The sequence below is a fragment of the Gadus chalcogrammus genome, chromosome 12 (assembly GCF_026213295.1).
Source record: "Gadus chalcogrammus isolate NIFS_2021 chromosome 12, NIFS_Gcha_1.0, whole genome shotgun sequence".
Classification (NCBI taxonomy): Eukaryota; Metazoa; Chordata; class Actinopteri; order Gadiformes; family Gadidae; genus Gadus; species Gadus chalcogrammus.
In genome coordinates this window covers 12,553,783-12,580,402 of record NC_079423.1, presented here as the reverse complement: position 1 = coordinate 12,580,402, position 26,620 = coordinate 12,553,783, and the positions used below count along the sequence as shown (strand labels likewise).

Below are 26,620 nucleotides of genomic sequence, written 5' to 3'. Positions count from 1 at the left end.
AAAAAGTTTTTTTTTTTTATATATTTTTTTTTAATACAATTAAATTTGCGCGGGACATATACGCGCGGTAGCGCATGTGCTGTTAACAGTAGTTGAAAGCCGTCAACAGTAGTTACACACTCCTAAACGTTGGCATGGCTGAGGGGAAACAAGCTAAGACCTAGCATTTTCACCCTGAGTGGGAGGAAGATTATTGATTATCGTTGAGAAGGTGCCGTGCGCAGACGGAATGAAACCCCCACTGAAGTCCGTAGGTTCACGATACAACCCCCCCCCCCCCCCCCCCCCCCCCCCCCCGTCAACAATTGTTCTCTACCCCCCCCCCCCGCTTGAAGGTAGGTTTGCTGGTAGATCTCGGGAGGTTGACTGCTTGAAAAGTAGATCTTAGGTCAAAAAAGGTTGGGCACCCCTGCTCTACAGTATCATAACCAGTTCTGGGCCTGGTTAACTCCAGGGCCTGGCCTTGCTGTGTTAGACCATCGAGGACTTCTTGGACCACGAGTCGGAGGCACGTCTGTCTCTCGGCGGCAGCGCGGAGTAGCGCGTGGGCCAGATGTGGCGCGTGGCCGCGTCCGGCGGCCTGGAGAACACCCTGCCCATGGTCGCTATGGTGACCAACCTGAACAACGCGCCCAAGGAGTCCAGCATATGCACACACGCACACGTACATACACACAGGAAGTTCTTTAACCAAGTCTTCCGGGAGTCCTGCGAAAGATTTCTAGCGATGACCCTGCCTACTTTGGTGGTAGGGATGAATGACAAATAATACAGTTTGAAATTAAATTAAAGAACATAGGGGGAACTCAATGAGAGGTGGGGTTGGACGTTGTTCCCCCGTGGGGTGGATTTAGTCCGGAGAAGACCCCACCGCTACCTTTTGAATGTTTTCTAGTGTTTAATGCTGCTGTACAGATTGTATTATGGACCCGCAGCTGTCATGGTAATCAAGCTTATCTCAAAGAGGGGTGCCGGTGGGCGCGGGGGGTTGTTATATGTGTGTGTGTGTGTGTGTGTGTGTGTGTGTGTGTGTGTGTGTGTGTGTGTGTGTGTGTGTGTGTGTGTGTGTGTGTGTGTGTGTGTGTGTGTGTGTGTGTGTGTGTGTGTGTTATGAGGTTGTCCAAATGTAAAGCCAAGCAGCTTGCAACATATTGCTCAATCTCCTCCATTATAGGCAGCCGAGCTATTTGGAGGAGGAGGTGTTTTCTGTACCCATAGATTTTCTATGTCTGTTAACAGACTGTGTGCAGAATAAGCTCATGTGTACGTATTGTCTATTCTGTGCATGTTTGACTCAAGTACTGCAACATGTTGTTTCAAGGATGTAGGGCATCAAAAGCAACTGAAAATATTTGTGCCCTTGCAATGTATTTTATAAACGCGGACACAAATAAAGACATTTGAAATGTGTGTGTGTGTGTGTGTGTGTGTGTGTGTGTGTGTGTGTGTGTGTGTGTGTGTGTGTGTGTGTGTGTGTGTGTGTGTGTGTGTGTGTGTGTGTGTTTGTGTGTTATGACGTTGTCCAAATGTAAAGCCAAGCAGCTTGCAACATATTGCTCAATCTCCTCCATTATAGGCAGCCGAGCTATTTGGAGGAGGAGGTGTTTTCTGTACCCATAGATTTTCTCTGTCTGTTAACAGACTGTGTGCAGAATAAGCTCATGTGTACGTATTGTCTATTCTGTGCATGTTTGACTCAAGTACTGCAACATGTTGTTTCAAGGATATAGGGCATCAAAAGCAACTGAAAATATTTGTGCCATTGCAATGTATTTTATAAACGCGAACACAAATAAAGACATTTGAAATGTGTGTGTGTGTGTGTGTGTGTGTGTGTGTGTGTGTGTGTGTGTGTGTGTGTGTGTGTGTGTGTGTGTGTGTGTGTGTGTGTGTGTGTGTGTGTGTGTGTGTGTGTGTGTGTGTGTGTGTGTGTGTTTCGGGTCAGTCAGATTGTGAAAGCTAAGAAGTCAGGGAACTCTGTGTCCGTAGGGGCGGAGTTAGGGGAGGAGCCAGGTGTTAGAGGAAGAGAGGAGTCATGTTGAGGAAACGAAACTTAAGGTTCATAGAAACCAAAGTCATTCGACGGGAAGCAGTTCTCTCTTTCAGGAGGAAAATAAAACACATTTTGGAACAAATAGTCTGACAGACAGAAACAACAACAAGGTGAGTAATACAGCACAACTTTGAGAGAAGTTAAAACCTCTTTGCCCGTTATGTAATGAGCAAAATAATGGAGTTGCTCAATGCATAAACTTTGTTTCTGTGTCTAGGAATGGCCTCTGCTACTTCCTGGTCTGAAGAGAACTTTTCATGTCCCATCTGTCTGGATGTTTTCAGCAGCCCAGTTACCACACCATGTGGACACAACTTCTGCAGAGCCTGTGTTACAAAGTTCTGGGATGAACAAGTCCAGTACAAATGTCCTGTTTGCAACGAGGTTTTCCGCACTAGACCTGATGTACGGGTCAATACCTTCATATCAGAGGTGACTGCTCAGTTTAAAACGTCTGTACGAGTAAAAGAGCAGCCTTGTGTTGAACCAGGAGAAGTTCCATGTGACGTCTGTATTGGGACCCAGCTGAAGGCCGTCAAGTCCTGCCTAGAGTGTTTTACCTCTTACTGCCACACCCACCTGGAGCGACATCAGAGAGTCAGAGGCCTGAAGAAACATCAGCTGGTCGAGCCAATGGATCGTCTGGAAGAAAGGATGTGTAAGAAACATGGACGACTTCTGGAGCTCTTCTGCAGGACTGAACAGGAGTGTGTGTGTCAGTTCTGCACAGAGGGTGACCACAGGTCCCATCCTGTTGTACCTCTAAAGGAGGAATATGAAGTGAAGATGGCCCAGCTGGCAAAGATAGAGGAGATGATCCAGGAGAGAAAGCTAAAGATTAAGGAGATCAACGACACAGTAGAATTGATCAAGAAAGACGCAGACGGAGAGCTAGCCGGTGGTTTGCAGGCCCTCACCGCTCTTATGCGCTGCATTGAAAAGTGGCAGGACGATTTCGACCAAATGGTTAAAAATAATCTGAAATCCACAGAGAAACAAGCAGAAGACCTCATCAGAGAGCTGGAGCAGGAAATCGAGGATCTGACCAATAGAAGCGCAGAGGTGAAGCCGCTCTCACAGACTAAAGACCACCTCCACTTCCTCCAGGCCTTCAGATCCCTGAAAGATCCTCCAACCACCAGGGACTGTAAGTATGTGGCGGTCCGTCCTGCGTACGTAGAGACCTTGAGGAGCTCTCTGGATCGGCTGGAGGAGACACTGAACATGGAGATAAGGAAGCTGTGGGGTCCTGCTGAGCTGAAGAGGGTCCAGCAGTATGAAAAAGATGTGACTCTGGATCCTGATACAGCTCATCCCCGGCTCACCGTGTCTGGGGATGGGAAACAAGTACATGATGGTGGTGTAGAGAAGACACTCCGAGAAATCCCTAAGAGATTTTCATGTTATCCACTTGTTCTCTCGAGGCAGGGCTTCAACTCAGGCAGTGTTTACTTTGAGGTCCAGGTTAGAGGCAAGTATTCATGGCGTATAGGAGTGGCCGGAGAGTATATGGAAAGAAAAATAAAGACGATGTTCCCCATCCCATTCACCCCTAATAATAGCTTCTGGGTGATATCATTACACAAGAGTACGTTTGTATTTAATGGTGACCCTGATGTCCGTCTCCCTCTGAGAGACGATCTCCCGAAGGTGGGGGTGTTTGTTGATTTTAATAAGCGTTTGGTCTCCTTCTATGATGTGAAAGCAAGGGTTATTATCTACTCTGCTACTGGCTGCACCTTTAGGGGGCGTCTCTATCCACTCCTCTGTCCAGGTTCACTTGGACAGACTGGTGGAAACTCTCGCTCCCTGATCCTCTCACCTGTCAATCAAATCCAAATGAACAAACAAGAATTAATGATATTTCCTGAATAATGTGCTATGTTAGACCTGAAAGAACTGCATAAATGTTGTATACGGTTGTTATTTACCAAGGATGGAAATATCTATGTAAAATATAGCCCATTGTAAATTATTATATTCCTCTACTTCAATGTGTGTTTTATTTTAATTTTACAACATGAATTGTTTGTTATGTAGAACAACTTTGGAGGATATCGTTTACATTGATCTTTACATTACTATAAGTTGTATAGTTGATATATTTCGGAGTCATGAATAAATACCCAATTAAATCTTTCATCACTTTTCTGAATTCAATAAAAAATAAATCAATAGATTCATCAAAATATGAAAAGTATCGTGACTTATACAGCTCTTGGGGAGTGGGGGGAAGAAATCATCATGGTCCCACTTTCTTGTGGATTAATGCATCAATATTTGATTGCAGGATCTATTCTCATTAGATTATTCATGGGGATCTGGCAACCCAGTCTCACGGAAATACGTGACACTGTCACGTCACGTCATTTAATCTATTCCTTCGTGATCTGGGACACGTAATGTAAATTTTTTCGTGCCAAAAGCACAAATTTCAAACTCATTCTAAAAAGAAGAGATGAAGCACCTTTTTTTCTGTCGCGGTTTGCCTACAGAGCAGCGCACCTGCATTAAATATATCCGTGAATTGTCACAATTTCTCAGAATCGAAGGTGAAAGTAGAAACGGGTGGCCAAAAGCTGTCATACTGTTAGAAATCTGTGCTTTTTGACCCGAAAATTGAAATTACGTGTCCCAGATCACGAATGAATAGATGAAATGACGTGACAGCGTCACGTATTTCCGTGAGACTGTGGAGAAGCAGGCCCGCGGCCCAGATGGCCAGGCAGAGAGATGGCAGGGAGCTGGGAGTGATGGCTGTAGGGGATGGCTCGCTGCTCGCTGTGTACGTGAACGTCTGCATGGCTCTGGAACAGCTGGCAGGTCAGTGCTGCAGGGTTGCTTTTCCCTATGAACTCGTAGACGTCCGACCCAGGTGTTGTGTTGGGGATCCAATCGGAGCTGGAGATGTTTCATAACTTGTGGAAATGGAAAAAGCCAAGCCACACTTGTGTGAAAGGAGGCGAATAATAAAATAAATGTATACATATATACATTTATTTGGATGTGATATGTATGGAAATGATGTTCTTGTTTGCACTTTTATCATATAAATGGATTCTTCAGGTGGCTGCTTATCTGAAAATACCCAGAGTTGGATGCGGATAAAAAAAAAAAAAATCCTTGTCTCTCTCTCACAGTTCGGTCTCTCTCTCCATCTGTCTTTCTGTATCTCTCGTCGTCTTTGTTAATCTCTCCTTCACTTCATCTCTATCCCTTCATCTGTCTCTCTACCTTCATCTTTCTCTTTCAAAAATCATTTAAAGTCATTTTATTTTTTATTTATTGGCCTAAATAATGAAACACCATTGACGGACCATTTGACAAACATAACAAAACCACAACAAATACATGAATGATCATATAAATAAGCACCATTGACAATGAATTCATTCTGAACACCAAATTAGCTGGCAGTCCAGTTGAATCTCTTGCAGTAAGAGATTCAGCAGGCAGTGCTACTCCTCTGTCCTTCATGCCACACAGAAGTTTCGGACAGCAGGGAAGTTGAAAGAATTCTGGATGTGTATCATTAATAAAGCATTGACCTCTTGGTTGCTTGTATCTCATACATTGCAGTAAGAAGTGGGCTTCTGTCTCTCTCTCATGGGGACAGAATGGACCCAGCCGGTCTTCTCTGGGTAGCCAGGTCTGTCTGTGACGGCCTTGCGCTATGGCCAGGCTGTGTCCACTGAGCCTGGACGATGGCAGGGATCTCCTCAGCTTTCTATCGGTCACAGTGGACAGATATTCTAACTCTCTCTCTCGACTCGGGTCACTCAGGTTGGTTTCTCCTGTGACCTTGTTCTGCCTGTTCACCTGCCTGATCATCTCCCTCGTCCACTGTCCTGCTCAGCTCAGCTTCGTCCCCCGCCATCGCCTTTCCATTCTCATCGCCCCCTGACGTTTTGAGTCTAACTTTCTTCGGTCTTGCATTGTTCTGCAACAGTACACAGCAGCGTTTAGTACTGGGAACCACTTTGGTGCAGTTGCCTTTGCGGACGGCTGTGCTGAAATCCATCAGTGTTTTCTCTGCACTGGTGATCTGTGTGTTGTCTCTGGATGGTTAACTTGTTGGTCTGGTTCATCTGCCCTACCCAGAGTCACATGACTCAGCAACCATAACCATAACAACCATAATTGTACATCTAACCTGGCCAGGGCACACAGGGAGGGGCTTTTTTTTTAAAAAAAAACTGTAGAGGAAATACCAGTCCCAGGCAAAGTTGGGTCAAGTCAATTGTTTTTGTATTTCACTTGATCACAGTTAATGTGGCAAATCAACATTAAATCACCACAATGTCTCTCGTTTTGCACCGGCTCTCAGTGTTTAGTCTTTTTAAGATTGAGCCTGATTTAACCTCTGCTACTGGCTGCACCTTTAGTGAGCCTCTCTATCCACTCCTCGGTTTATGTTTACATGAAGGAGGTAGAAACTCTGCCCCCCTGATCCTCCCACCTGTCAATCAAACATAGTAAGACACTGTTTGATATTAACTGAAACAAACCACAACTATATGTAATAATATTTCCTGAATAACAATCTCTGCTATGTTAGATCTGAGAGAAATGCAATCATGTTGTACTGTTGTAATTTAACAAGGATGAAAATAACCCTGACTATTCCCATTGTAAATTATTATTATCTCTCTCTCTCTCTCTCTCTCTCTCTCTCTCTCTCTCTCTCTCTCTCTCTCTCTCTCTCTCTCTCTCTCTCTCTCTCTCTCTCTCTCTCTCTCTCTCTCTCTCTCTCTCTCTCTCTCTCTCTCTCTCTCTCTCTCTCTCCCTCTCCCTCCCTCCCTCTCTCCTAAAGTGCAGCAGACAGTCATCGATGTTTGTCTTTATCTCAACAGCTTTGGGCCTGTGTCATCCATCCATGCAGTGAATTAAAGTTCATGTCTCTCTCTGTTCTCCTGGTCCACCATATTCACCACTGTCTCTCTCTCTCTTTATGTTTCGTTGTCTCTCTCTCACAGTTTGGTCTCTCTCTCCATCTGTCTTTCTGTATCTCTCCTCCTCTTTGTTCATCTCTAAGAACGTCTCATTTTCTTTCTTTCTCAATTCAATACAATTTATATAAATTAGTTTTATTGGCATAAATAATGAAACACTAATGCCAAACCATTTAACAAACATTACAAAACCACAACGCATGGCTACAAATACATAAATGATCATATAAAATGAACACCATGACAATGAATACATGAATACTCAATGAGTTGGCAGTCCAGTTGAATCTCTTGCAGCATCCATGGATCTAGCAGGCAGTGCTACGCCTCTGTCCTTCACACCACATTGCAGTTTCTTACAGCAGGGAGGCTGAATGAATTCTGGATGTGTATGATTTAATAAAGTATTGATCCCTTAGTTCCTTGAATCTCATACATTGCAGCAGGAAGTGGACTCCTGGGGACAGAATGGACACAGCCTGGCTTCTCTGGGTAGCCAGGCTGGGTCCACTGAACCTGGACATTGGCAGGGATCTCCTCAGCTTTCTATCGTTCACAGTGGACAGATATTATACCACTGTGTGTGTGTGTGTGTCTCTCTCTCTCTCTCTCTCTCTCTCTCTCTCTCTCTCTCTCTCTCTCTCTCTCTCTCTCTCTCTCTCTCTCTCTCTCTCTCTCTCTCTCTCTCTCTCTCTCTCTCTCTTTCTCTCTCTCTCTCTCTCTCTCATCAGCTGCATCAAACCGACCCCGGTTCTTCACTCACTCATCACCAGATTGTCGTTTCTACCACCGCAGTTAGATCCATAGCCCCGGCTCCTTGACTCGGTCACTCAGGTTGGTTTCTCCTGTGACCTTGTTCTGCCTGTTCACCTGCCTGCTCATCTCCCTCGTCCACTGTCCTGCTCAGCTCAGCTCCGTCCTCCGCCATCGCCTTCCCATTCTCATCGCCCCCTGACGTTTTGAGTCTAACTTTTGTTTGACTTGCGTTGTTCTGCAACAATACACAGCAGCGTGTCGTGTCGTGTACACACAGACTGTGATTCTGTCTGTTGTCTCTGGATAGTGAAGTTGTTGGTCTGGTTCGTCTTCCCTACCCAGAGTCACATGACTCAGCTGGTTAAGATGTTAAAGTTTGGGAGATTATATAACTACAAGTGTCAACTCAATGTTAGATAACAACCATTATAACTTGCTGTTTTGGAGCTTGTGTCTATCTTACACTGTGTGGGTGTCCCCAAATATCGCCATCTACTGGGTGACTTGATCTAAGTTAGTAGATTTTAATGATACTGTTACTAGGCCTACATCTGCAAAAATACAAAGTTGCTACCAGCTATGTTCATTTTTCCCTTCTCCTCCTCCTTCTCCTGCGAGGGAGATAATAGGAATATTGCATTTTATCCAAGACTCGGATACTCATTCCTCATACAGTGACACTCATTCCTCGTACAGTGACACCATTCTATATTGGCTAATCTTATCCTAGACATTTCTGTAAGGCATTCATCGGACAGGGCTTTATTAAGTTGAATAAAGACCAAAACCTGTCAAACAACAAGGAATGTTGAATATCAGGGCCGGTTCTAGCCAGTAAGATTAGGGTGGGCAGATAGAAATAATAGGTGGCACAATTTTCTTTTGCCCTTGCAAGATCTCCGTGCCTGCTTTTTGGCACATTTACTGTAATGTAATTTTTTAGACACATCACTGCTGTATGGGGGCGTTTACCATGATAGCACTGCCACCAGCAGCTTTCCACATCAGTGTTACAACCATCTGCCACCTTCTATGAAAAGCTACATATTTATTTTTCAAATTCTTAATATAAATTAAATATAACCTACAGAATAAATTGCAAAACAACTTCACGAAGACACCTCAGAACTTGATGAAATGTCACAGCATCTCTGAATTGAAAATCCAATTCTGCTGGCAGAAATACTGATGTTATGGAAGTTTCCAGACAAAAGTAGTAAAATTGCAAGGCGTAAAAATTCAAATTTAAACTGGGTGTAACTTGGGTGGGTAACTGTGGGTGGGTACCTTGGAGGCAGGCTGTCCTGCCCACCCAATTAGAAGCAATGCATAGTTATGGTATATTCTATAGTATTAATTCATTGGCTGAATTTTATTTGACATTTTCTTCGACAGCGAACAAACAGGTCCGTCCGATAGTGGGTCTGGACTTAAAAAAAAAAAGAACGAAAAAAACATTTTCTTCAATTTTGATTGGTTGGGCAGAGCGCACATTTGGGTGGGCTGAGCCCACCCTTGCCCCTTGCTACCGCCGGCCCTGTTGAATATGTGTCCAAACGAATTGCCTCTCGTATTCAAATAAAGCTCATTCTAGTTCTGCAAGTGTTTTTAGTTACAGGACTGACGTGGGTTCAGTCCTATAACGGGGTAGTCTGGCTATTGCTGTCCTTTTTTTCAGCACCAGAGGCGTGATCAACGGGCATAGTTCAACTGACTCGGTACGTGATTGGCTGCTTGCCGTCGCTTCCCTGTCGTCATTGTGTTAAACCAGCCAATAGCGTGCGAAGGGGAAAACCCGGCTTGGTGATTGCCCCCCGTAAAAACGTATCGGAAGCAGAAAGACATTTATTGCTCTTCTCCAGAACCTTGGGCCTCTACGAATTCTCTTTTTGGCATTGGAAATTTCCTTTCCTGACCCGGAACTGCTTGGAGGAAAGGTGGTTCGAATTCTAAAATTGCTTAGGAAAGGAGCCTCGATGCTTCCTTTAACCCTCCTTTAGCATAGGTTACTCCTGAGCTTCCTTTGCGAAAGGAAAGGAGATAGTGGTATCCCATAATCCTTTACGGCGGCAATATTTAAAGCAACATGCCACCAACGAAGTTTACCGACTCTACGCGAAGACGCGGTAAAGCAGAAGAATAGAAGAGAAAAAAAATACAATTGATATAATGGATACCAAGTCAAGAAACATAATTATTTGAATACAAATGAATTCATTTATAGCTGGTTAGTAAGCACATAAAATGGATCAAAGAGCGCTTGTTTTAGTCAATCTTCGGAAAATTGTAGTTTTACACTAGAGACGCTAGAGGTCAGCAATACCCGCCCTCGCGCAATGACGTTGGTTAGGAAGAGTGAAGTCGAATTCATTTTAAACAGTGCTGTCTTTTCCTATGTTCGAAAGGAAGCACATTTTCATCTCTCCTTGACCCGATGATGTTTTCCACAAAGGTTAAGGAAAGGAGGCATAAAGGTTGGGAGATTTGACTTTTCGATGAATCCCCTTGTCCAGGGCGAACTCAAATCGCCGGCAGAATGGGCGGGGCTAAGGATAGTCATGATAAAGAAACGAAACTTAAGGTTCATAGAAACGAAAGTAACTCCACCGAAAAGCAGTTCTCTCTTTCAGAAGGAAAATAAAATACATTTTGGAACAAATAGTCTGACAGACAGAAACTACAACACGGTGAGTTATACAGCAAATCTTAGTTAAAACTGCTCCTATATTATGTAATAAGAAAAATATTGGAATACATAAACCTTGTTGTCTGTGTTTAGGAATGGCCTCTGCTACTTCCTGGTCTGAAGATAACTTTTCATGTCCCATCTGTCTGGATGTGTTCAGCAGCCCAGTTACCACACCATGTGGACACAACTTCTGCAGAGCCTGTGTTACAAAGTTCTGGGATGAACAAGTCCAGTACAAATGTCCTATTTGCAACGAGGTTTTCCACACTAGACCTGATGTACGGGTCAATACCTTCATATCAGAGTTGACTGCTCAGTTTAGAACGTCCGTACGAGTAAAAGAGCAGCCTTGTGTTGAACCAGGAGAAGTTCCCTGTGACGTCTGTATTGGGACCCAGCTGAAGGCCGTCAAGTCCTGCCTAGAGTGTTTTACCTCTTACTGCCACACCCACCTGGAGCGACATCAGAGAGTCAGAGGCCTGAAGAAACATCAGCTGGTCGAGCCAATGGACCGACTGGAAGAAAGGATGTGTAAGAAACATGAGCGACTTCTGGAGCTCTTCTGCAGGACTGAACAGGAGTGTGTGTGTCAGTTCTGCACAGAGGGTGACCACAGGTCCCATTCTGTTGTACCTCTAAAGGAGGAATATGAAGTGAAGATGGACCAGCTGGCAAAGATAGAGGAGATGATCCAGGAGAGAAAACTAAAGATTAAGGAGATCAATGACACAGTAGAACTGAGCAAGAAAGACGCAGACAGAGAGTTAGCCAGTGGTTTACAGGTCTACACTGCTCTGATATGCTGTGTTCAGAAGTGCCGTGATGATTTCGACCAAATGGTTAAAGAGAAACTGAAATCCACAGAGAAACAAGTAGAAGACCTCATCAAAGAGCTGGAGCAGGAAATCAAGGATCTGACCAATAGAAGTTCAGAGGTGAAGCCGCTCTCACAGACTAAAGACCACCTCCACTTCCTCCAGGCCTTCAGATCCCTGAAGGATCCCCCACCCACCAGGGACTGGACGACGGTGGAGGTCAGTCCTCCGTCGTACGTAGAGACCTTGAAGAGCTCTCTGGATCAGCTGGAGGAGACACTGAACATGGAGATGAGGAAGCTGCGTGGTCCTGCAGAGCTGAAGAGGGTCCAGCAGTATGCAAAATATGTGACTCTGGATCCTGATACAGCTCATCCCCTGCTCACCGTGTCTGAGGATGGGAAACAAGTACATAATAGTGGTCGAGAGCAGACACTCCCAGTAAAATCTGGGAGATTTTCATGTTATCCACTTGTTCTCTCGAGGCAGGGCTTCTATTCAGGGAAATTTTACTTTGAGGTCCAGGTTAAAGGCAAGTCTTCTTGGCATTTAGGAGTGGCCAGAGAGAACATTGACAGAAAAGTAAAGGCGGGAATGTTCTCCAACCCATTCACCAACCCATGCACCAACCCATTCACCAACCCATTCACCCCCAATAAAGGCTACTGGATGATATCATCAAACAATAAGGAGCTTGTATTTAATGATGACCGTAAGGTCCATCTCCCTCTGAGAGCTAAGCTCGAGAAGGTGGGGGTGTTTTTTGATCATGCTGAGGGTCTGGTCTCCTTCTATGATGTGGAAGCAAGGATTATTATCTACTCTGCTACTGGCTACAACTTTCGTGGGCATCTCTATGCACTACTCAGTCCAGGTTCACATGGATTGTTTGGTGGAAACAATGCCCCCCTGATCCTCTCACCTGTCAATCAAACAGACTAAGACATTGTTTGATATAAAAATTTACAAACAAGAATAAATGATATTTCCTGAATAATGTGCTAGATCTGAAAGAACTATACATAAATGTTGTATACGGTTGTTACCAAGGATGGAAATAACTATTTTAAATATAGCCCATTATAAATTATTATATTCCACTACCTTCAATGTGTGTCTCATTTTCCTTTTACTGCATGAATTGTTTGTTTATTAGAACAATTTAGGAGGATATTGTTTACATTGATCTTTACATTACTATAAGTTGTATAGTTGATATATTTCGGAGTCATGAATAAATACCCAATTAAATCTTTCATCACTTTTCTGAATTCAATAAAAAATAAATCGATAGATTCATCAAAATATGAAAAGTATCGTGATTTATACAGCTCTTGGGGAGTGGGGGGAAGAAATCATAGTCCCACTTTCTTGTGGATTAATTCAGCCAGGGAGCATCAATATTTGATTGTAGGATCTATTCTCATTAGATTATTCATGGGGATCTGGCAACCCAGTCTCAAGGAAATAAGTGACACTGTCACGTCACGTCATTTAATCTATTCGTTTGTAATCTGGGACACGTAATTTCAATTTTTTCGTGCCAAAAGCACAAATTTCAAACTCATTCTAAAAAGAAGAGATGAAGCAGCTACCTTTTTTTCTGTCGCGGTTACCTGAAGAGCAGCGCACCTGCATTAAATATATCCGTGAATTGTCACAATTTCTCAGAATTAAAGGTGAAAGTAGAAACGGGTGGCCAAAAGCTGTCATACTGTTAGAAATCTGTGCTTTTTGACCCGAAAATTGAAATTACGTGTCCCAGATCACGAATGAATAGATGAAATGACCTGACAGCGTCACGTATTTCCGTGAGACTGTGGAGAAGCAGGCCCGCGGCGCAGATGGCCAGGCAGAGAGATGGCCGGGAGCTGGGAATGATGGCTGTAGGGGATGGCTCGCTGCTCGCTGTGTACGTGAACGTCTGCATGGCTCTGAAACAGCTGGCAGGTCAGTGCTGCAGGGTTGCCTTTCCCTATGAACTCGCAGACGTCCGACCCAGGTGTTGTGTTGGGGATCCAATCGGAGCTGGAGATGTTTCATAACTTGTGGAAATGGAAAAAGCCAAGCCACACTTGTGTGAAAGGAGGCGAATAATAAAATAAATGTATACATTTATTTGGATGTGATATGTATGGGAATGATGTTCTTGTTTACACTTTTATCATATAAATGGATTCTTCAGGTGGCTGCTTATCTGAAAATACCCAGAGTTGGATGCGGATAAAAAAAAAAAAATCCTTGTCTCTCTTTCACAGTTCGGTCTCTCTCTCCATCTGTTTTTCTGTATCTCTCGTCGTCTTTGTTAATCTCTCCTTCACTTCATCTCTATCCCTTCATCTGTCTCTCTACCTTCATCTTTCTCTTTCAAAAATCATTTAAAGTCATTTTATTTTTTATTTATTGGCCTAAATAATGAAACACCATTGACGGACCATTTGACAAACATAACAAAACCACAACAAATACATGAATGATCATATAAATAAGCACCATTGACAATGAATTCATTCTGAACACCAAATTAGCTGGCAGTCCAGTTGAATCTCTTGCAGTAAGAGATTCAGCAGGCAGTGCTACTCCTCTGTCCTTCATGCCACACAGAAGTTTCGGACAGCAGGGAAGTTGAAAGAATTCTGGATGTGTATCATTAATAAAGCATTGACCTCTTGGTTGCTTGTATCTCATACATTGCAGCAGGAAGTGGACTCCTGGGGACAGAATGGACACAGCCTGGCTTCTCTGGGTAGCCAGGCTGGGTCCACTGAACCTGGACATTGGCAGGGATCTCCTCAGCTTTCTATCGTTCACAGTGGACAGATATTATACCACTGTGTGTGTGTGTGTGTGTCTCTCTCTCTCTCTCTCTCTCTCTCTCTCTCTCTCTCTCTCTCTCTCTCTCTCTCTCTCTCTCTCTCTCTCTCTCTCTCTCTCTCTCTCTCTCTCTCTCTCTCTCTCTCTCTCTCATCAGCTGCATCAAACCGACCCCGGTTCTTCAATCACTCATCACCAGATTGTCGTTTCTACCACCGCCGTTAGATCCATAGCCCTGGCTCCTTGACTCGGTCACTCAGGTTGGTTTCTCCTGTGACCTTGTTCTGCCTGTTCACCTGCCTGATCATCTCCCTCGTCCGCTGTCCTGCTCAGCTCAGCTCCGTCCTCCGCCATCGCCTTCCCATTCTCATCGCCCCCTGACGTTTTGAGTCTAACTTTTGTTTGACTTGCGTTGTTCTGCAACAATACACAGCAGCGTGTCGTGTCGTGTACACACAGACTGTGATTCTGTCTGTTGTCTCTGGATAGTGAAGTTGTTGGTCTGGTTCGTCTGCCCTACCCAGAGTCACATGACTCAGCTGGTTAAGATGTTAAAGTTTGGGAGATTATATAACTACATGTGTCAACTCAATATTAGATAACAACCATTATAACTTGCTGTTTTGGAGCTTGTGTCTATCTTACACTGTGTGGGTGTCCCCGAATATCGCCATCTACTGGGTGACTTGATCTAAGTTAGTAGATTTTAATGATACTGGTTACTAGGCCTACATCTGCAAAAATACAAAGTTGCTACCAGCTATGTTCATTTTTCCCTTCTCCTCCTCCTTCTCCTGCGAGGGAGAGAATAGGAATATTGCATTTTATCCAAGACTCGGATACTCATTCCTCATACAGTGACACCATTCTATATTGGCTAATCTTATCCTAGACATTTCTGTCAGGCATTCATCGGACAGGGCTTTATTAAGTTGAATAAAGACCAAAACCTGTCAAACAACAAGGATGTTGAATATCAGGTCCGGTTCTAGCCAGTAAGATTAGGGTGGGCAGATAGAAATAATAGGTGGCACAATTTTCTTTTGCCCTTGCAAGATCTCCGTGCCTGCTTTTTGGCACATTTACTGTAATGTAAGCTTTTAGACACATCACTGCTGTATGGGGGCGTTTACCATGATAGCACTGCCACCAGCAGCTTTCCACATCAGTGTTACAACCATCTGCCACCTTCAATGAAAAGCTACATGTTTATTTTTCAAATTCTTAATATAAATTAAATATAACCTACAGAATAAATTGCAAAACAACTTCACAAAGACACCTCAGAACTTGATGAATTGTCACAGTATCTCTGCTGGCAGAAATACTGATGTTAAGGAAGTTTCCAGACAAAAGTAGCAAAATTGCAAGGCGTAAAAATTCAAATTGAAAGAAACTGTGGGTGTAACTTGGGTCGGTAACTGTGGGTGGGTACCTTGGAGGCAGGCTGTCCTGCCCACCCAATGAGAAGCAATGCATAGTTATGGTATATTCTATAGTATTAATTAATTGGCTGAAATTTATTTGACATTTTCTTGGACAGCGAACAAACAGGTCCGTCCGATAGTGGGTCTGGACTTTCACAAAAAAAAAAAAAAAAAACGAAAAAAACATTTTCTTCAATTTTGATTGGTTGGACAGGGCGCACATTTGGGTGGGCTGAGCCCACCCTTGCCCCTTGCTACCGCCGGCCCTGTTGAATATGTGTCCCAACGAATTGCCTCTCGTATTCAAATAAAGCTCATTCTAGTTCTGCAAGTGTTTTTACTTACAGGACTGACGTGGGTTCAGTCCCATGGTTCAGTCCTATAACGGGGTAGTCTGGCTATTGCTGTCATTTTTTTCAGCACCAGAGGGGATCAACGGGCATAGTTCAACTGACTCGGTACGCGATTGGCTGCTTGCCGTCGCTTCCCTTTCGTCATTGTGTTAAACCAGCCAATAGCGTGCGAAGGGGAATATATAATATAATAGATACCAAGTCAAGAAACATAATTATTTGAATACAAATGAATTCATTTATAGCTGGTTAGTAAGCACATAAAATGGATCAAAGAGCGCTTGTTTTAGTCAATCTTCGGAAAATTGTAGTTTTACACTAGAGACGCTAGAGGTCAGCAATACCCGCCCTCGCGCAATGACGTTGGTTAGGAAGAGTGAAGTCGAATTCATTTTAAACAGTGCTGTCTTTTCCTATGTTCGAAAGGAAGCACCTTTTCATCTCTCCTTGACCCGATGATGTTTTCCACAAAGGTTAAGGAAAGGAGGCATAAAGGTTAGGAGATTTGACTTTTCGAAGAATCCCCTTGTCCAGGGCGAACTCAAATCGCCGGCAGAATGGGGGGGGGCTACCCAGTCTAAGGAGAGTAATGATGAAGAAACGAAACTTAAGGTTCATAGAATCGAAAGTAACTCCACCGGAAAGCAGTTCTCTCTTTCAGAAGGAAAATAAACTACATTTTGGAACAAATAGTCTGACAGACAGAAACTACAACACGGTGAGTTATACAGCAAATCTTAGTTAAAACCGCTCCTATATGTAATAAGAAAAATAATGGAATGCATAAACCTTGTTGTCTGTGTCTAGGAATGGCCTCTGCTACATCCTGGTCTGAAGATGACTTTTTATGTTCCATCTGTCTGGATGTGTTCAGCAGCCCCGTTTTCACCCCATGTGGACACAACTTCTGCAGAATCTGTATTACACAGTTCTGGGATGGACAAGTCCAGTACAAATGTCCTGTTTGCAACGAGCTCTTCCACACTAGACCTGATGTACGGGTCAATACCTTCATATCAGAGATGGCCGCTCAGTTTAAAACGTCTGTAAGAGTAAAAGGGCAGCCTTGTGTTGAACCAGGAGTAGTTCCCTGTGACGTCTGTACTGGGACCCAGCTGAAGGCCGTCAAGTCCTGCCTAGAGTGTTTTACCTCTTACTGCCACACCCACCTGGAGCCACATCAGAGAGTCACCGGCCTGAAGAAACATCAACTGGTCGAGCCAATGGACCGTCTGGAAGAAAGGATGTGTAAGAAACATGAACGACTTCTGGAGCTCTTCTGCAGGACTGAACAGGTGTTTGTGTGTCAGTTCTGCACAGAGGGTGACCACAGGTCCCATCCTGTTGTACCTCTAAAGGAGGAATATGAAGTGAAGATGGCCCAGCTGGCAAAGATAGAGGAGATGATCCAGGAGAGAAAACTAAAGATTATGGAGATCAAAGGAAGAGTAAGAAATGGTAAAAAAGACGCAGACAGGGAGCTAGCTGATGGTTTGCAGGTCCTCGCCGCTCTCATACGCCATGTTGAGAAGTGCCGTTATGATTTCAACCAAATGGTTAAAGAGAAACTGAAATCCACTGAGAAACAAGCTGAAGACCTCATCAAAGAGCTGGAGCAGGAAATCGAGGTTTTGACCAATAGAAGTTCAGAGGTGAAGCCGCTCTCACACACTAAAGACCACCTCCACTTCCTCCAGGCCTTCAGATCCCTGAAGGATCCCCCACCCACCAGGGACTGGACGACGGTGGAGGTCCATCCTCCGTCATACGTAGGGACCTTGAGGAGATCTCTGGATCAGCTGGAGGAGACACTGAACATGGAGATGAAGAAGTTGAGTAGTCCCGCTGAATTGAAGAGGGTCCAGCAGTATGAAGTTGATGTGACTCTGGATCCTGACACAGCTCATCCCCTGCTCACCGTGTCTGAGGATGGGAAACAAGTACATGATGGAGATGAAGGGAAGAAACTCCCAGACAACCCTAAGAGATTTACATGGTATCAATGTGTTCTCTCGAGGCAGAGCTTCTCCTCAGGGAGATTTTACTTTGAGGTCCAGGTTAAGGACAAGGCTGTATGGCGTTTAGGAGTGGCCAGAGTGTCAATCAATAGAAAGAATCCCATCTCATTGACCCCTAAGAGTGGCTGCTGGATGATATTATTCAAAAAGGATGAGTTGGTATTTCATGATGATCCTGATGTCCGTCTTCCTCTGAGAGCTAAGCCCAAGAAGATGGGGGTATTTGTTGATTATGATGAGGGTCTGGTCTCCTTCTTTGATGTGGAAGCCAGGGTTCATATCTACTCTGCTACTGGCTGCACATTTAGAGAGCCTCTCTATCCAATGCTTTGTCTTTATTCAATTCTCTTTGGTAGAAACTCTGCCCCCCTGATCATCGCACCTGTCAATCAAACCGACTAAGATACTGTTTGATATAAGAATATCTGCTATTATAGATCTGAGAGAACTGCCTAAATGTTGTACTGTTGTCATTTAAAAAGGATGAAAATAACCCAGACCATCATAAATGTAGCCCATTATAAATTGTTATAAGAATGAATAAGAATATCTGCTATTATAGATCTGAGAGAACTGCCTAAATGTTGTACTGTTGTCATTTAAAAAGGATGAAAATAACCCAGACCATCATAAATGTAGCCCATTATAAATTGTTATCTTCCACTATATTGTGTGTGTTTTCTTCCCTTTTTTTTACTATAATATTATTAATGTTTCAGTTATGTAGAACAACTTTGTAGGATTTCGTTTTTTTATCATAATATTTACATCACTGTAAATTGCATAGTTTTAAATTTCGGAATCATGAATAAATACCCAATTAAATCTTGGTTCACTTTTCTGACTTTAATACAAATGCAGAGAAATGGCATCGTTACACTTTCAGTGGAATATATCTTTTCAGGGCAGAAGGTAAATTATGTTTGTTCACATTATATAGATCATTTTAGATTTGTTTATTATGTTTCAAGAACTTTGACTTAAGTAGCCATGATTTGAAGGAAAACACACACACACACACACACACTGTTGCAGTGCTCTCGTCATCTTTCTGTGTATTTTTTAAACTGTCAATCTCTCTCTCTCTCTCTCTCTCTCTCTCTCTCTCTCTCTCTCTCTCTCTCTCTCTCTCTCTCTCGTCTGAGAAACGCTCCTATTCAAAATGCATGGCTTTACATTTCATTCTATGTAGCTCGTGCTCTGGGACACGATTCAATAGATCCTGCGCATGAGCACGAAATCGTGTGACACCGGGTTGGTGTGTGCGTGCGTCCAAAGACAATGCAGCTGTGTGTGTGTTTGCGTGCATGTGTGTGTGTGTGTGTGTGTGTGTGTGTGTGTGTGTGTGTGTGTGTGTGTGTGTGTGTGTGTGTGTGTGTGTGTGTGTATGTAGGGGGAACAGGTATTTGCTGGTAGAGATGGAGCGAGCCGCTCTGGAGCTCTGCCTGGAGGGGGCAGCTGGTGGTCAGACAGGGGGCTCAGGTGGCTCCGTCGGGGCCTCCGCTGGGAGAGACGGAGCAGGAACCAGCAGATCCAAACCTCCTGCCCTGCCCAGAGCCAGAGGCTGACCCCAGGGCCAAGAGAGACCGGACACCAGCCACACCATACAGGGTCTGTGTGCTTCTTCATGTCAGTGCATCAGAGAGGGAGTGTGTGTCATTGTGAATGTAGTCAACAAACGGAAATCAATTAATACTGACATATAAAAGACAATGTTTTAACTTAAACGTTAACTCTAACTAAGCTTGCAGAAAAAACTGAGCTGAAATGGAAACACTGAAACGAAATAAAAATACTACACAAATGTATGGTAAATATCAATAGATTCAGTTTTCCTGTTTACATTTCAACCCAAGGTAATGCAAAGTGTTGGTCCTGACTGTCTCTTTAAGCTCGCTCCCATGGCCTAAAGACCTGGGAAATGCCCATGGAAACACGCGTGTACTTGGGTTTCCACGCAGAAATCCAACGACTTCCCGCTTATATATGGCTGGAATCCAAGTGCTTTGTCTTAACATTCCAGCGTTATCTCGGCATGGCCTCTTTAATCGATATACATTGTTTATTGTCTCCATGAAAGAAACTGACAAATTAGCTGTTTTGCTGGTTTTCCTATATTCCTCCCATGGAGCAGACGAGAACTTTGCCCCTGAAACCCTACTTTATAACCTTCCAAAAAAGGCTACAGATACACTCTAATTGCAAAAGCTTTATTCAGAGTCCTAATCTACTAGTTTTAGCATGAATATTGATATTGAATATTGAATTTAAAGCAAGACGGACTTCTTGCTGCCTCACATAATTTGAACCTATTATCGACCAATATTATGGATGGGTTAAGGATATAATACCGTATGGCTCTAATGTAGGCCTATTTTCCCTAAACAGAGGAAGTAAATATCCAGTGATTTGCCTAGTTTCTATGAAAACTATTCATCCTCATCAGAATTAGTCAGCCATCTCTAACATGTCCCCCCCCGCCCCCCCACAAACGCACACACAGAATCACGCACACACAGACACAGACAGACACAGACACACACACACACACACACACCATATTCAATAGAAAGGCCCCTCTTTGTCATTAGAGGTAGATGACAGGTCAGCCAACCACAAAGCAGACCTCAAATGTACTTTGCAGCAGCTATTTTTGTTCTGAAATGCAATAGGTCTGTACTGGCTGAAGGTGTTCCACCCTTGTTTTTTTCTCTGGCCTTTTTTTACCAGGTGCTATGCGTCACCTTTTCCAATTACCTCTGCAGCTCCATCTTACTCTCGTTATCACTATCATTCGAAACGTTTCCATAACTTTTAGGCCTAGGCCTATGCATATGAACACAACATGGACATCCTTCTCTATTTGTTTGTGAGTTTGTGGCTTTGAGTGATTGTATGAAACATAATTAATATAATCAAGAATGTGATTACGATTTTTTTAGTAATCCACATTAAACTGTTGACATGGCTAAGGTAAATTCTGCAAAATAAGTGTTGACGTAACAAAAACATGAATCAGTTATTCCGTTCCAATATAGATATTTCAATCAAAAGTTATCAAATAACTGCTGGGCTTAGCAACCGTTTCTTAGAATAAAAAAATAATGCAATAATCACTATCAAGCACAGCTCATTAAACACAGAAATTGCATCAAACGAGGCTAGACTCCTGCCACAGAGAGCTCTAGGCAGGAAAGAGGGAAGAAAGAAAAAGTCTTGATGATTTATGTTTAAGATTTAAAAAACGAGAAGCTGAATTTACCAGAGTTAAATATCTGGTTCCCTCTGCTGGCAAACGAAGAGATTACTCATTCCTGAATGTATCGAAATGCCCGAAACTTCCAAACCACAACATGCGTCATCATAAAAGATTATGACTGTGGTGCTTTTCGATATATTTCTTACTTATTCAGACAGATATCGTTTTATTACCACTAAGTATAGGCTTTGTCTAATAATCTTTCAAAATCTTGCTATGTTTCCTAATTACTTTCTGACCTTGATCTTATTATTTACAATCATCAAATGATCAATGTCATAACATTTTCTAAATTCAAAATCTTTCATAAATTCATAAATTCGTTCAAAAATAGACCTACATGTAAGTAAGCAAACCAAAATAAAGCACTTATCAGCCATGAACTCCAATTTTATTGAGCATGAAAATAATTTCTATGATGATCTCAAAACCAGAATTATTAGCCTGCACACTACAGTAGGCAAATAAAGTAAACTGAACACAAATGGCTTCTGATGTTTTAGGTTCTTTGCAGTGGGTATCGTTTCGGTATCGATATCAAGATATTCAGGCAGCCATCATACAAAGTCATCATTTTGGTGACACCAGATCTGAAGTTGTATTGCCTGATATGAGATGGAAGGCTGTGGTCTGACGATGTCGTACTATGTATACAGTACACAACCAGGGCACTGCCCGGAGTCTACTGAGCAGAGCATGCTCCATTGCTCACCCCTCCACACATCAACAAGGCAGGGCAGCAAGCCCTACCTGGTACGAGAACTCTTTTGGAATTCAGTCTCTGACGGAGAGTTGCTGTGCACTTACTCTGTTATGAACGCTGAACTTTTTAGGTAAATGTTTGTTGGAACAGTTTATATGATAAACGAAACGTCTGACTGGAATTTGTATTATTCACATAAAGTTGCCCTGTTGAACACATGTGAAAGGGAGGGGTAAACTGTGATGCATTCCTGAGAATAGATCATAGGCCTGACAACCATATACAGTAAAAAAAAAAAAAAAATAGAATAGGAAGATTATTTTGCAAAAGAGGCTGTTATTCATACCAATTAAATGTATTAACATATTCAAGATCATTTAAAAAATAATTCCATTAGAACAAGGACTTTTATACAGCGAAATGCATGATTCTAATCTTGTATGAAAATATTGAAGCATTTGCTATTAAATAAAAATAGATTTTATTATAATTAATGCAATTTGCTTGATTTTTTTTTTTTTATTACAGTTTAGAAAGCATTTAAACTCAAGTTTATTATATCAGCTGACAGGAATTTACCTTAACACAAGAAGTGTTAACATTGACTATGTCTTCAAGTTGACTATTTCATCTGATCCTGCGCTCAGCTGCAAGTACATCAATGCCACTAAGAAGACGTAGTCAATTAGGGTTATCACAGCCTGAAAACTCTGGCACCTACAATTTCCTAGGTGACCACGCTGCTAATGATCCTTCACTGCTGTACTCAGCAGATGGATTGACTCCCTTGGCTCTCATACGTCGTGGTGGTAGACGATCTCGGGTGGTCTAGTCTACAGCGAGTACATGTTGGACTTATTTCTTTGCCCCAGATTGCGGCTGTCTCTCTTTTTGCTCCTCCTGTAACACACCAGGCAGGCGATGAGACTGCAGATTACAGCGGTGCACACGACCGCGATTATTATGATGGTGTGTTTCCTGGACACGAGCCCTTGCACTTCCTTCCCTGGTCCATCAGTCGAGTTCATCCCGTTCCCTGAGGTGATCAGGGTTTCGACCGTTGCAGCGGTGGCTGTGCTTTTCTCCTGGGAAAGAGTTTCAGCCTTTGTACTTTTTTCTGTTGCAGGCCCATCGGTGGGCCTCCGAACAAGCAGGTCCTCATCCACGAGCCCATCGATCTTCTCGCCGCTAAGTTTGAAGGGTGTGTTACACACGACAAGGCTGTGATTTGCTTTCGACGGGTACCTCCTCAACCAGTCCCTGAGGGGCACAATGTCCTGGTCGCATGTCCAAGGGTTGTGATGCAGGAGCACCTCGTCCGCCACCCTCAAGTCATCCAGGACCTCCAGGGGCAGGTTGTAGAGGGAGTTATTGTGCAGGTCCACCTGACCAAGATGTCCGATTCCCCGGAGGAACCCCGCAGGGAGGGAGCTGATGGTGTTGTGCTCCAACGAAATGTTGACCAAACCGGGCAGACCTTGGAAAGTGGCAGCCTCCAACGTTGTGAGGCGGTTGGTGTGCAGGGACACCTCGGCCAGTTGCTCCAGGCCGCTGAACGCCCCAGGGGACACGTGGCTAATCTGGTTGCGGCTAAGGACCAGCAGATGCAGTTGGGTCAGGTTGCTGAAGGTGTTGGCTTCAAGGCGGCTCAACTTGTTGTCGTAGAGCCACAGCTGATTCAACGGCATGGGTCCGAACACGCCGGGGCCCAGAGTTTCCAGGTGGTTTTCGTACAAGGAGATGTGGGACAAATGTGGCAGGTTCAGAAAGAGCCCCTCTGAAAGGGTGGTGAGCTGGTTGTGCGACAGAAAGAGCTTTTTGAGGTTGGGTGTTCTGGAGAACATGTCACGTGGAAGGTGAGTGAGCAGATTGTCCTGCAGGGCCAACTCTTCCAGGCTGGCGAGGTCGTCCAGGAAGCCGGCGGGAATCTCCCGCAGGGCGTTTTTGTTCAGGCGTAAGCTTTTCAGCTGACTAAGGCCTTGCAGGTTCTTCCCGGAAATCTCACTGATATTGTTCCCGCTTAGTATGAGGAACTTCAGCTGAGCCAGCGGTCGAAATGTCTCCTTGGGAATGGAAGAAAGCTGGTTCCCGCTGAGGTCAAGAGCCGCCAGAGACGACAGGGAGGCGAACCAGCTCGGATGGAGCTCCAGGAGCCGGTTGCCATGTAAGATCAGAGATTGTAAACGCGGGAGGTGTTGGAACAAGGCCTCGGGGAGATCTTGTAAGTCGGTATCGGTGAAAACTACTGCCTCCAGGTTGAAGGTGGAATCAAACGTACCGGGTTGCACTGCTCCCAACACAGAGTCTTTCACTGCGATGGCGCGAAGGGAATCGGCGAAGCCCGCAAAGTCTCCCCCTCGAAGGGACGGGAGACTGGAGTTGGTGATGATGAGAGCCATGGTGGATGGTGGCACTGCAGTGGGGAAGGTTGACAATTCGGAGCAGGTCGTTTTGGCAGTGCATTGGCAGCCCTCAGGACATGCAGAGAGGCCAGCGGTGAGGGTACTGAGGAGCAGCAGGAGGTGAAGAACAACCGAGAGGCCCATTGTTCCCTAGGAGGGGAGGAAGACAAAGAATCATTAGGCCTTTCACTTAATACAAGGTTAACACAAGATCATGACAAATATAACACTGCACTCAGAATGTCCTTTTCCTGGGATAACACAATATTTATTTCCATCACTGCCTCTGACAAAGAAACTGCCTGCACAGGTATATAGATATAATAGGCTGAGTGTTAATCATTGAACCTGGAGGTACACATGGGTTCTATAGTCATCTTTCATTCTGTCATCAGGTAAAGCACAAGTTGTATTCTTGTATTTAAAACAATCTTCAACCGCTACAATATATTATTGATTGTATTCCTTTAGTGTTCCTTCATAATTATTCTAGAAAAATATGTTCACTACACCTATGACAACTACTTATACTACTATTACTACTACAACTTATAGTATAACAAGATGATGAATGTTGCCTATCTGCAACTCCCAGAATCTGTATTGCTTCATTGCAACCTTTATTGCCCAACTGCAATAGTCAGAATCTTTAAGGTCATTCTCAGGTTTCCTCATGGTGAAACATATTTCCTAACATTAGGCAAGTAATAAGTTACTTTCTCACTCAGAGCATTACTCTCCATATCTGTCAGCTTGGGGATTGTTTGTGTGTGTGTGTGTGTGTGTGTGTGTGTGTGTGTGTGTGTGTGTGTGTGTGTGTGTGTGTGTGTGTGTGTGTGTGTGTGTGTGTGTGTGTGTGTGTGTGTGTGTGTCTGTGTGCGTTTGTGTGTGTGTCTGGTGACAAAATACAAGATAACCTGCTAAATTTCAGCTTTCCCCTAAAAAAATAACAGTAATTACATTGATATTGTAATTACATAAAACAATCATTGAACAGATCAAATGAGCACTGACTGTTCCTTTCTAACAATTCAGTCGCTAAAGCACTAGTGTACGTGCCTGGACTGGACTGGGACAGACAGGGACAGGAACGGGCTGCTAATCATCAAGTAAGAACGATGTAATGCCGGAAAAATTTACAATCCACCATTAATTGCCTTTTTATCCCTCCCTCCTTCCCTCCCTCCCTCCCTCCCTCCCTCCCTCACTCACTCATTTTGGCCACTCTGATGTAAAATAATGAACAACATTAATGTAACTCTTAGAAAACGCAAACTCAAAAAAAACAACTAAAAGGCAGATAAGCCCTCTAATTTGGACTGGTATGGAGAAGACAGAATGGGAAATGCAAAATACATTTGCAAAACAATTGCACACACATAAATAATGAATTTGGCCAATTCAAAGATCAACTCAAAATGTACATTCTTCCCATCCCATTACTGTTCTACTTCATTATCGGCATCAATTAAAAAAAAGACAGAAAACACAAATAAAGCAGAGCATACACGATTCATGGCATGGTCAATTCAAAGCAGCTGTGTTCAGGCTGGTAATCAAGCGTTGCGGTACCTACCTCTGCGACTGCGTTGTCTAAGAACACAAAGAGAAAATGGGTTGAATCCCTGTTATCTTTTATCCCGTTTTATCTGTTTTGTTCTCCTCATCACCTAGTTGAATCACCGGTTCCAGCTCTGGTTTTTCAATGAGTCACATCCTGATTCAGTGAAATTGTCCTGCTCCTCATCATCACTTTGTTTTTCCCGTCACTCTTTTTTTTTACCCATAAGCCCCATGGAATGTGCAAGGTCTCTGCCAAACGTTCTCAGGCTGAGGTCTACACTGAGCTGCACCCCACTCCTCTAGCATACAAACTTTACTGCAGGGGCCCTTTTTAGTTGGGGGGGGGGGGGGGGGGGGGGGGGGATGCGGTTTAGTGTTGTGTAAGGGGGTTCCCCCTCCCACCCTTCTGCAACTCTGAATGAACTAGATTTGTTTCATTTAAAGAGGAAATGACTGGGCATTTTTGTCTTTTTGGGAAATGGCATGTGTGTGAGTGTGTGTGAGGAAGAGTGTGTGTAATTGCAGTTATCGATGAGAATGGGGGATGGCTTTGGGTTAGAACTGTTAGAAAATTGTCATTAGGGAACCATGTCCAATTTTGTAAAACAGCTTGAAAAAAAAACAATAAAGAAAAAAAGTAGGCCTATTGAGTAAACAAAATGTATGATCATCATGTGCGCTCACGTACCTCTGCCTGCTCCGGTTTGATTTTGGCCGGAAAAGTCGCCAGAACGTGAGAAAATGTGGCTGTAGACAGCTGCTTTTTGAGTGCATCCATATGTCGTTTAAAGCGTTTCACTAGAGAACAACCCCCAC

The 26,620-nt window shown here is 43.6% G+C and overlaps 4 protein-coding genes across 4 annotated transcripts; 3 read left to right on the top strand and 1 right to left on the bottom strand.

Moving 5' to 3' along the window:
• The first annotated feature begins 2,038 nt into the window (after positions 1 to 2,038).
• Positions 2,039 to 4,739, top strand: LOC130393250 (E3 ubiquitin-protein ligase TRIM39-like). Its single transcript, XM_056603886.1, has 2 exons — positions 2,039 to 2,163; positions 2,271 to 4,739. The coding sequence occupies exon 2, from the start codon at positions 2,273 to 2,275 to the stop codon at positions 3,926 to 3,928; it is 1,656 nt and encodes a 551-aa protein (XP_056459861.1). The 5' UTR covers positions 2,039 to 2,163; positions 2,271 to 2,272; the 3' UTR covers positions 3,929 to 4,739.
• A 5,618-nt stretch (positions 4,740 to 10,357) lies between these two features.
• On the top strand, positions 10,358 to 12,618 carry LOC130393136 (E3 ubiquitin-protein ligase TRIM39-like). Its single transcript, XM_056603726.1, has 2 exons — positions 10,358 to 10,448; positions 10,541 to 12,618. Exon 2 carries the CDS (start codon positions 10,543 to 10,545, stop codon positions 12,205 to 12,207), a length of 1,665 nt encoding a protein of 554 aa, XP_056459701.1. The 5' UTR covers positions 10,358 to 10,448; positions 10,541 to 10,542; the 3' UTR covers positions 12,208 to 12,618.
• A 3,595-nt stretch (positions 12,619 to 16,213) lies between these two features.
• LOC130393137 (E3 ubiquitin-protein ligase TRIM39-like) lies at positions 16,214 to 18,688 on the top strand. The gene is made up of 2 exons (XM_056603727.1): positions 16,214 to 16,577; positions 16,667 to 18,688. The coding sequence occupies exon 2, from the start codon at positions 16,669 to 16,671 to the stop codon at positions 18,277 to 18,279; it is 1,611 nt and encodes a 536-aa protein (XP_056459702.1). The 5' UTR covers positions 16,214 to 16,577; positions 16,667 to 16,668; the 3' UTR covers positions 18,280 to 18,688.
• Positions 18,689 to 21,491: 2,803 nt separating this feature from the next.
• On the bottom strand, positions 21,492 to 26,099 carry lrrc15 (leucine rich repeat containing 15). Its single transcript, XM_056604614.1, has 2 exons — positions 25,818 to 26,099; positions 21,492 to 24,391 (listed from the first exon to the last, which is right to left on the bottom strand). Exon 2 carries the CDS (start codon positions 24,383 to 24,385, stop codon positions 22,673 to 22,675), a length of 1,713 nt encoding a protein of 570 aa, XP_056460589.1. The 5' UTR covers positions 24,386 to 24,391; positions 25,818 to 26,099; the 3' UTR covers positions 21,492 to 22,672.
• Positions 26,100 to 26,620: the final 521 nt, after the last annotated feature.

What these genes read in the sequence shown, in the direction of transcription:
- LOC130393136 (XM_056603726.1), top strand. Translation starts at nt 10,543, where the DNA reads ATGGCCTCTGCTACTTCCTGGTCTGAAGATAACTTTTCATGTCCCATC.
- LOC130393137 (XM_056603727.1), top strand. Translation starts at nt 16,669, where the DNA reads ATGGCCTCTGCTACATCCTGGTCTGAAGATGACTTTTTATGTTCCATC.
- lrrc15 (XM_056604614.1), bottom strand. Translation starts at nt 24,385, where the DNA reads ATGGGCCTCTCGGTTGTTCTTCACCTCCTGCTGCTCCTCAGTACCCTC.
- LOC130393250 (XM_056603886.1), top strand. Translation starts at nt 2,273, where the DNA reads ATGGCCTCTGCTACTTCCTGGTCTGAAGAGAACTTTTCATGTCCCATC.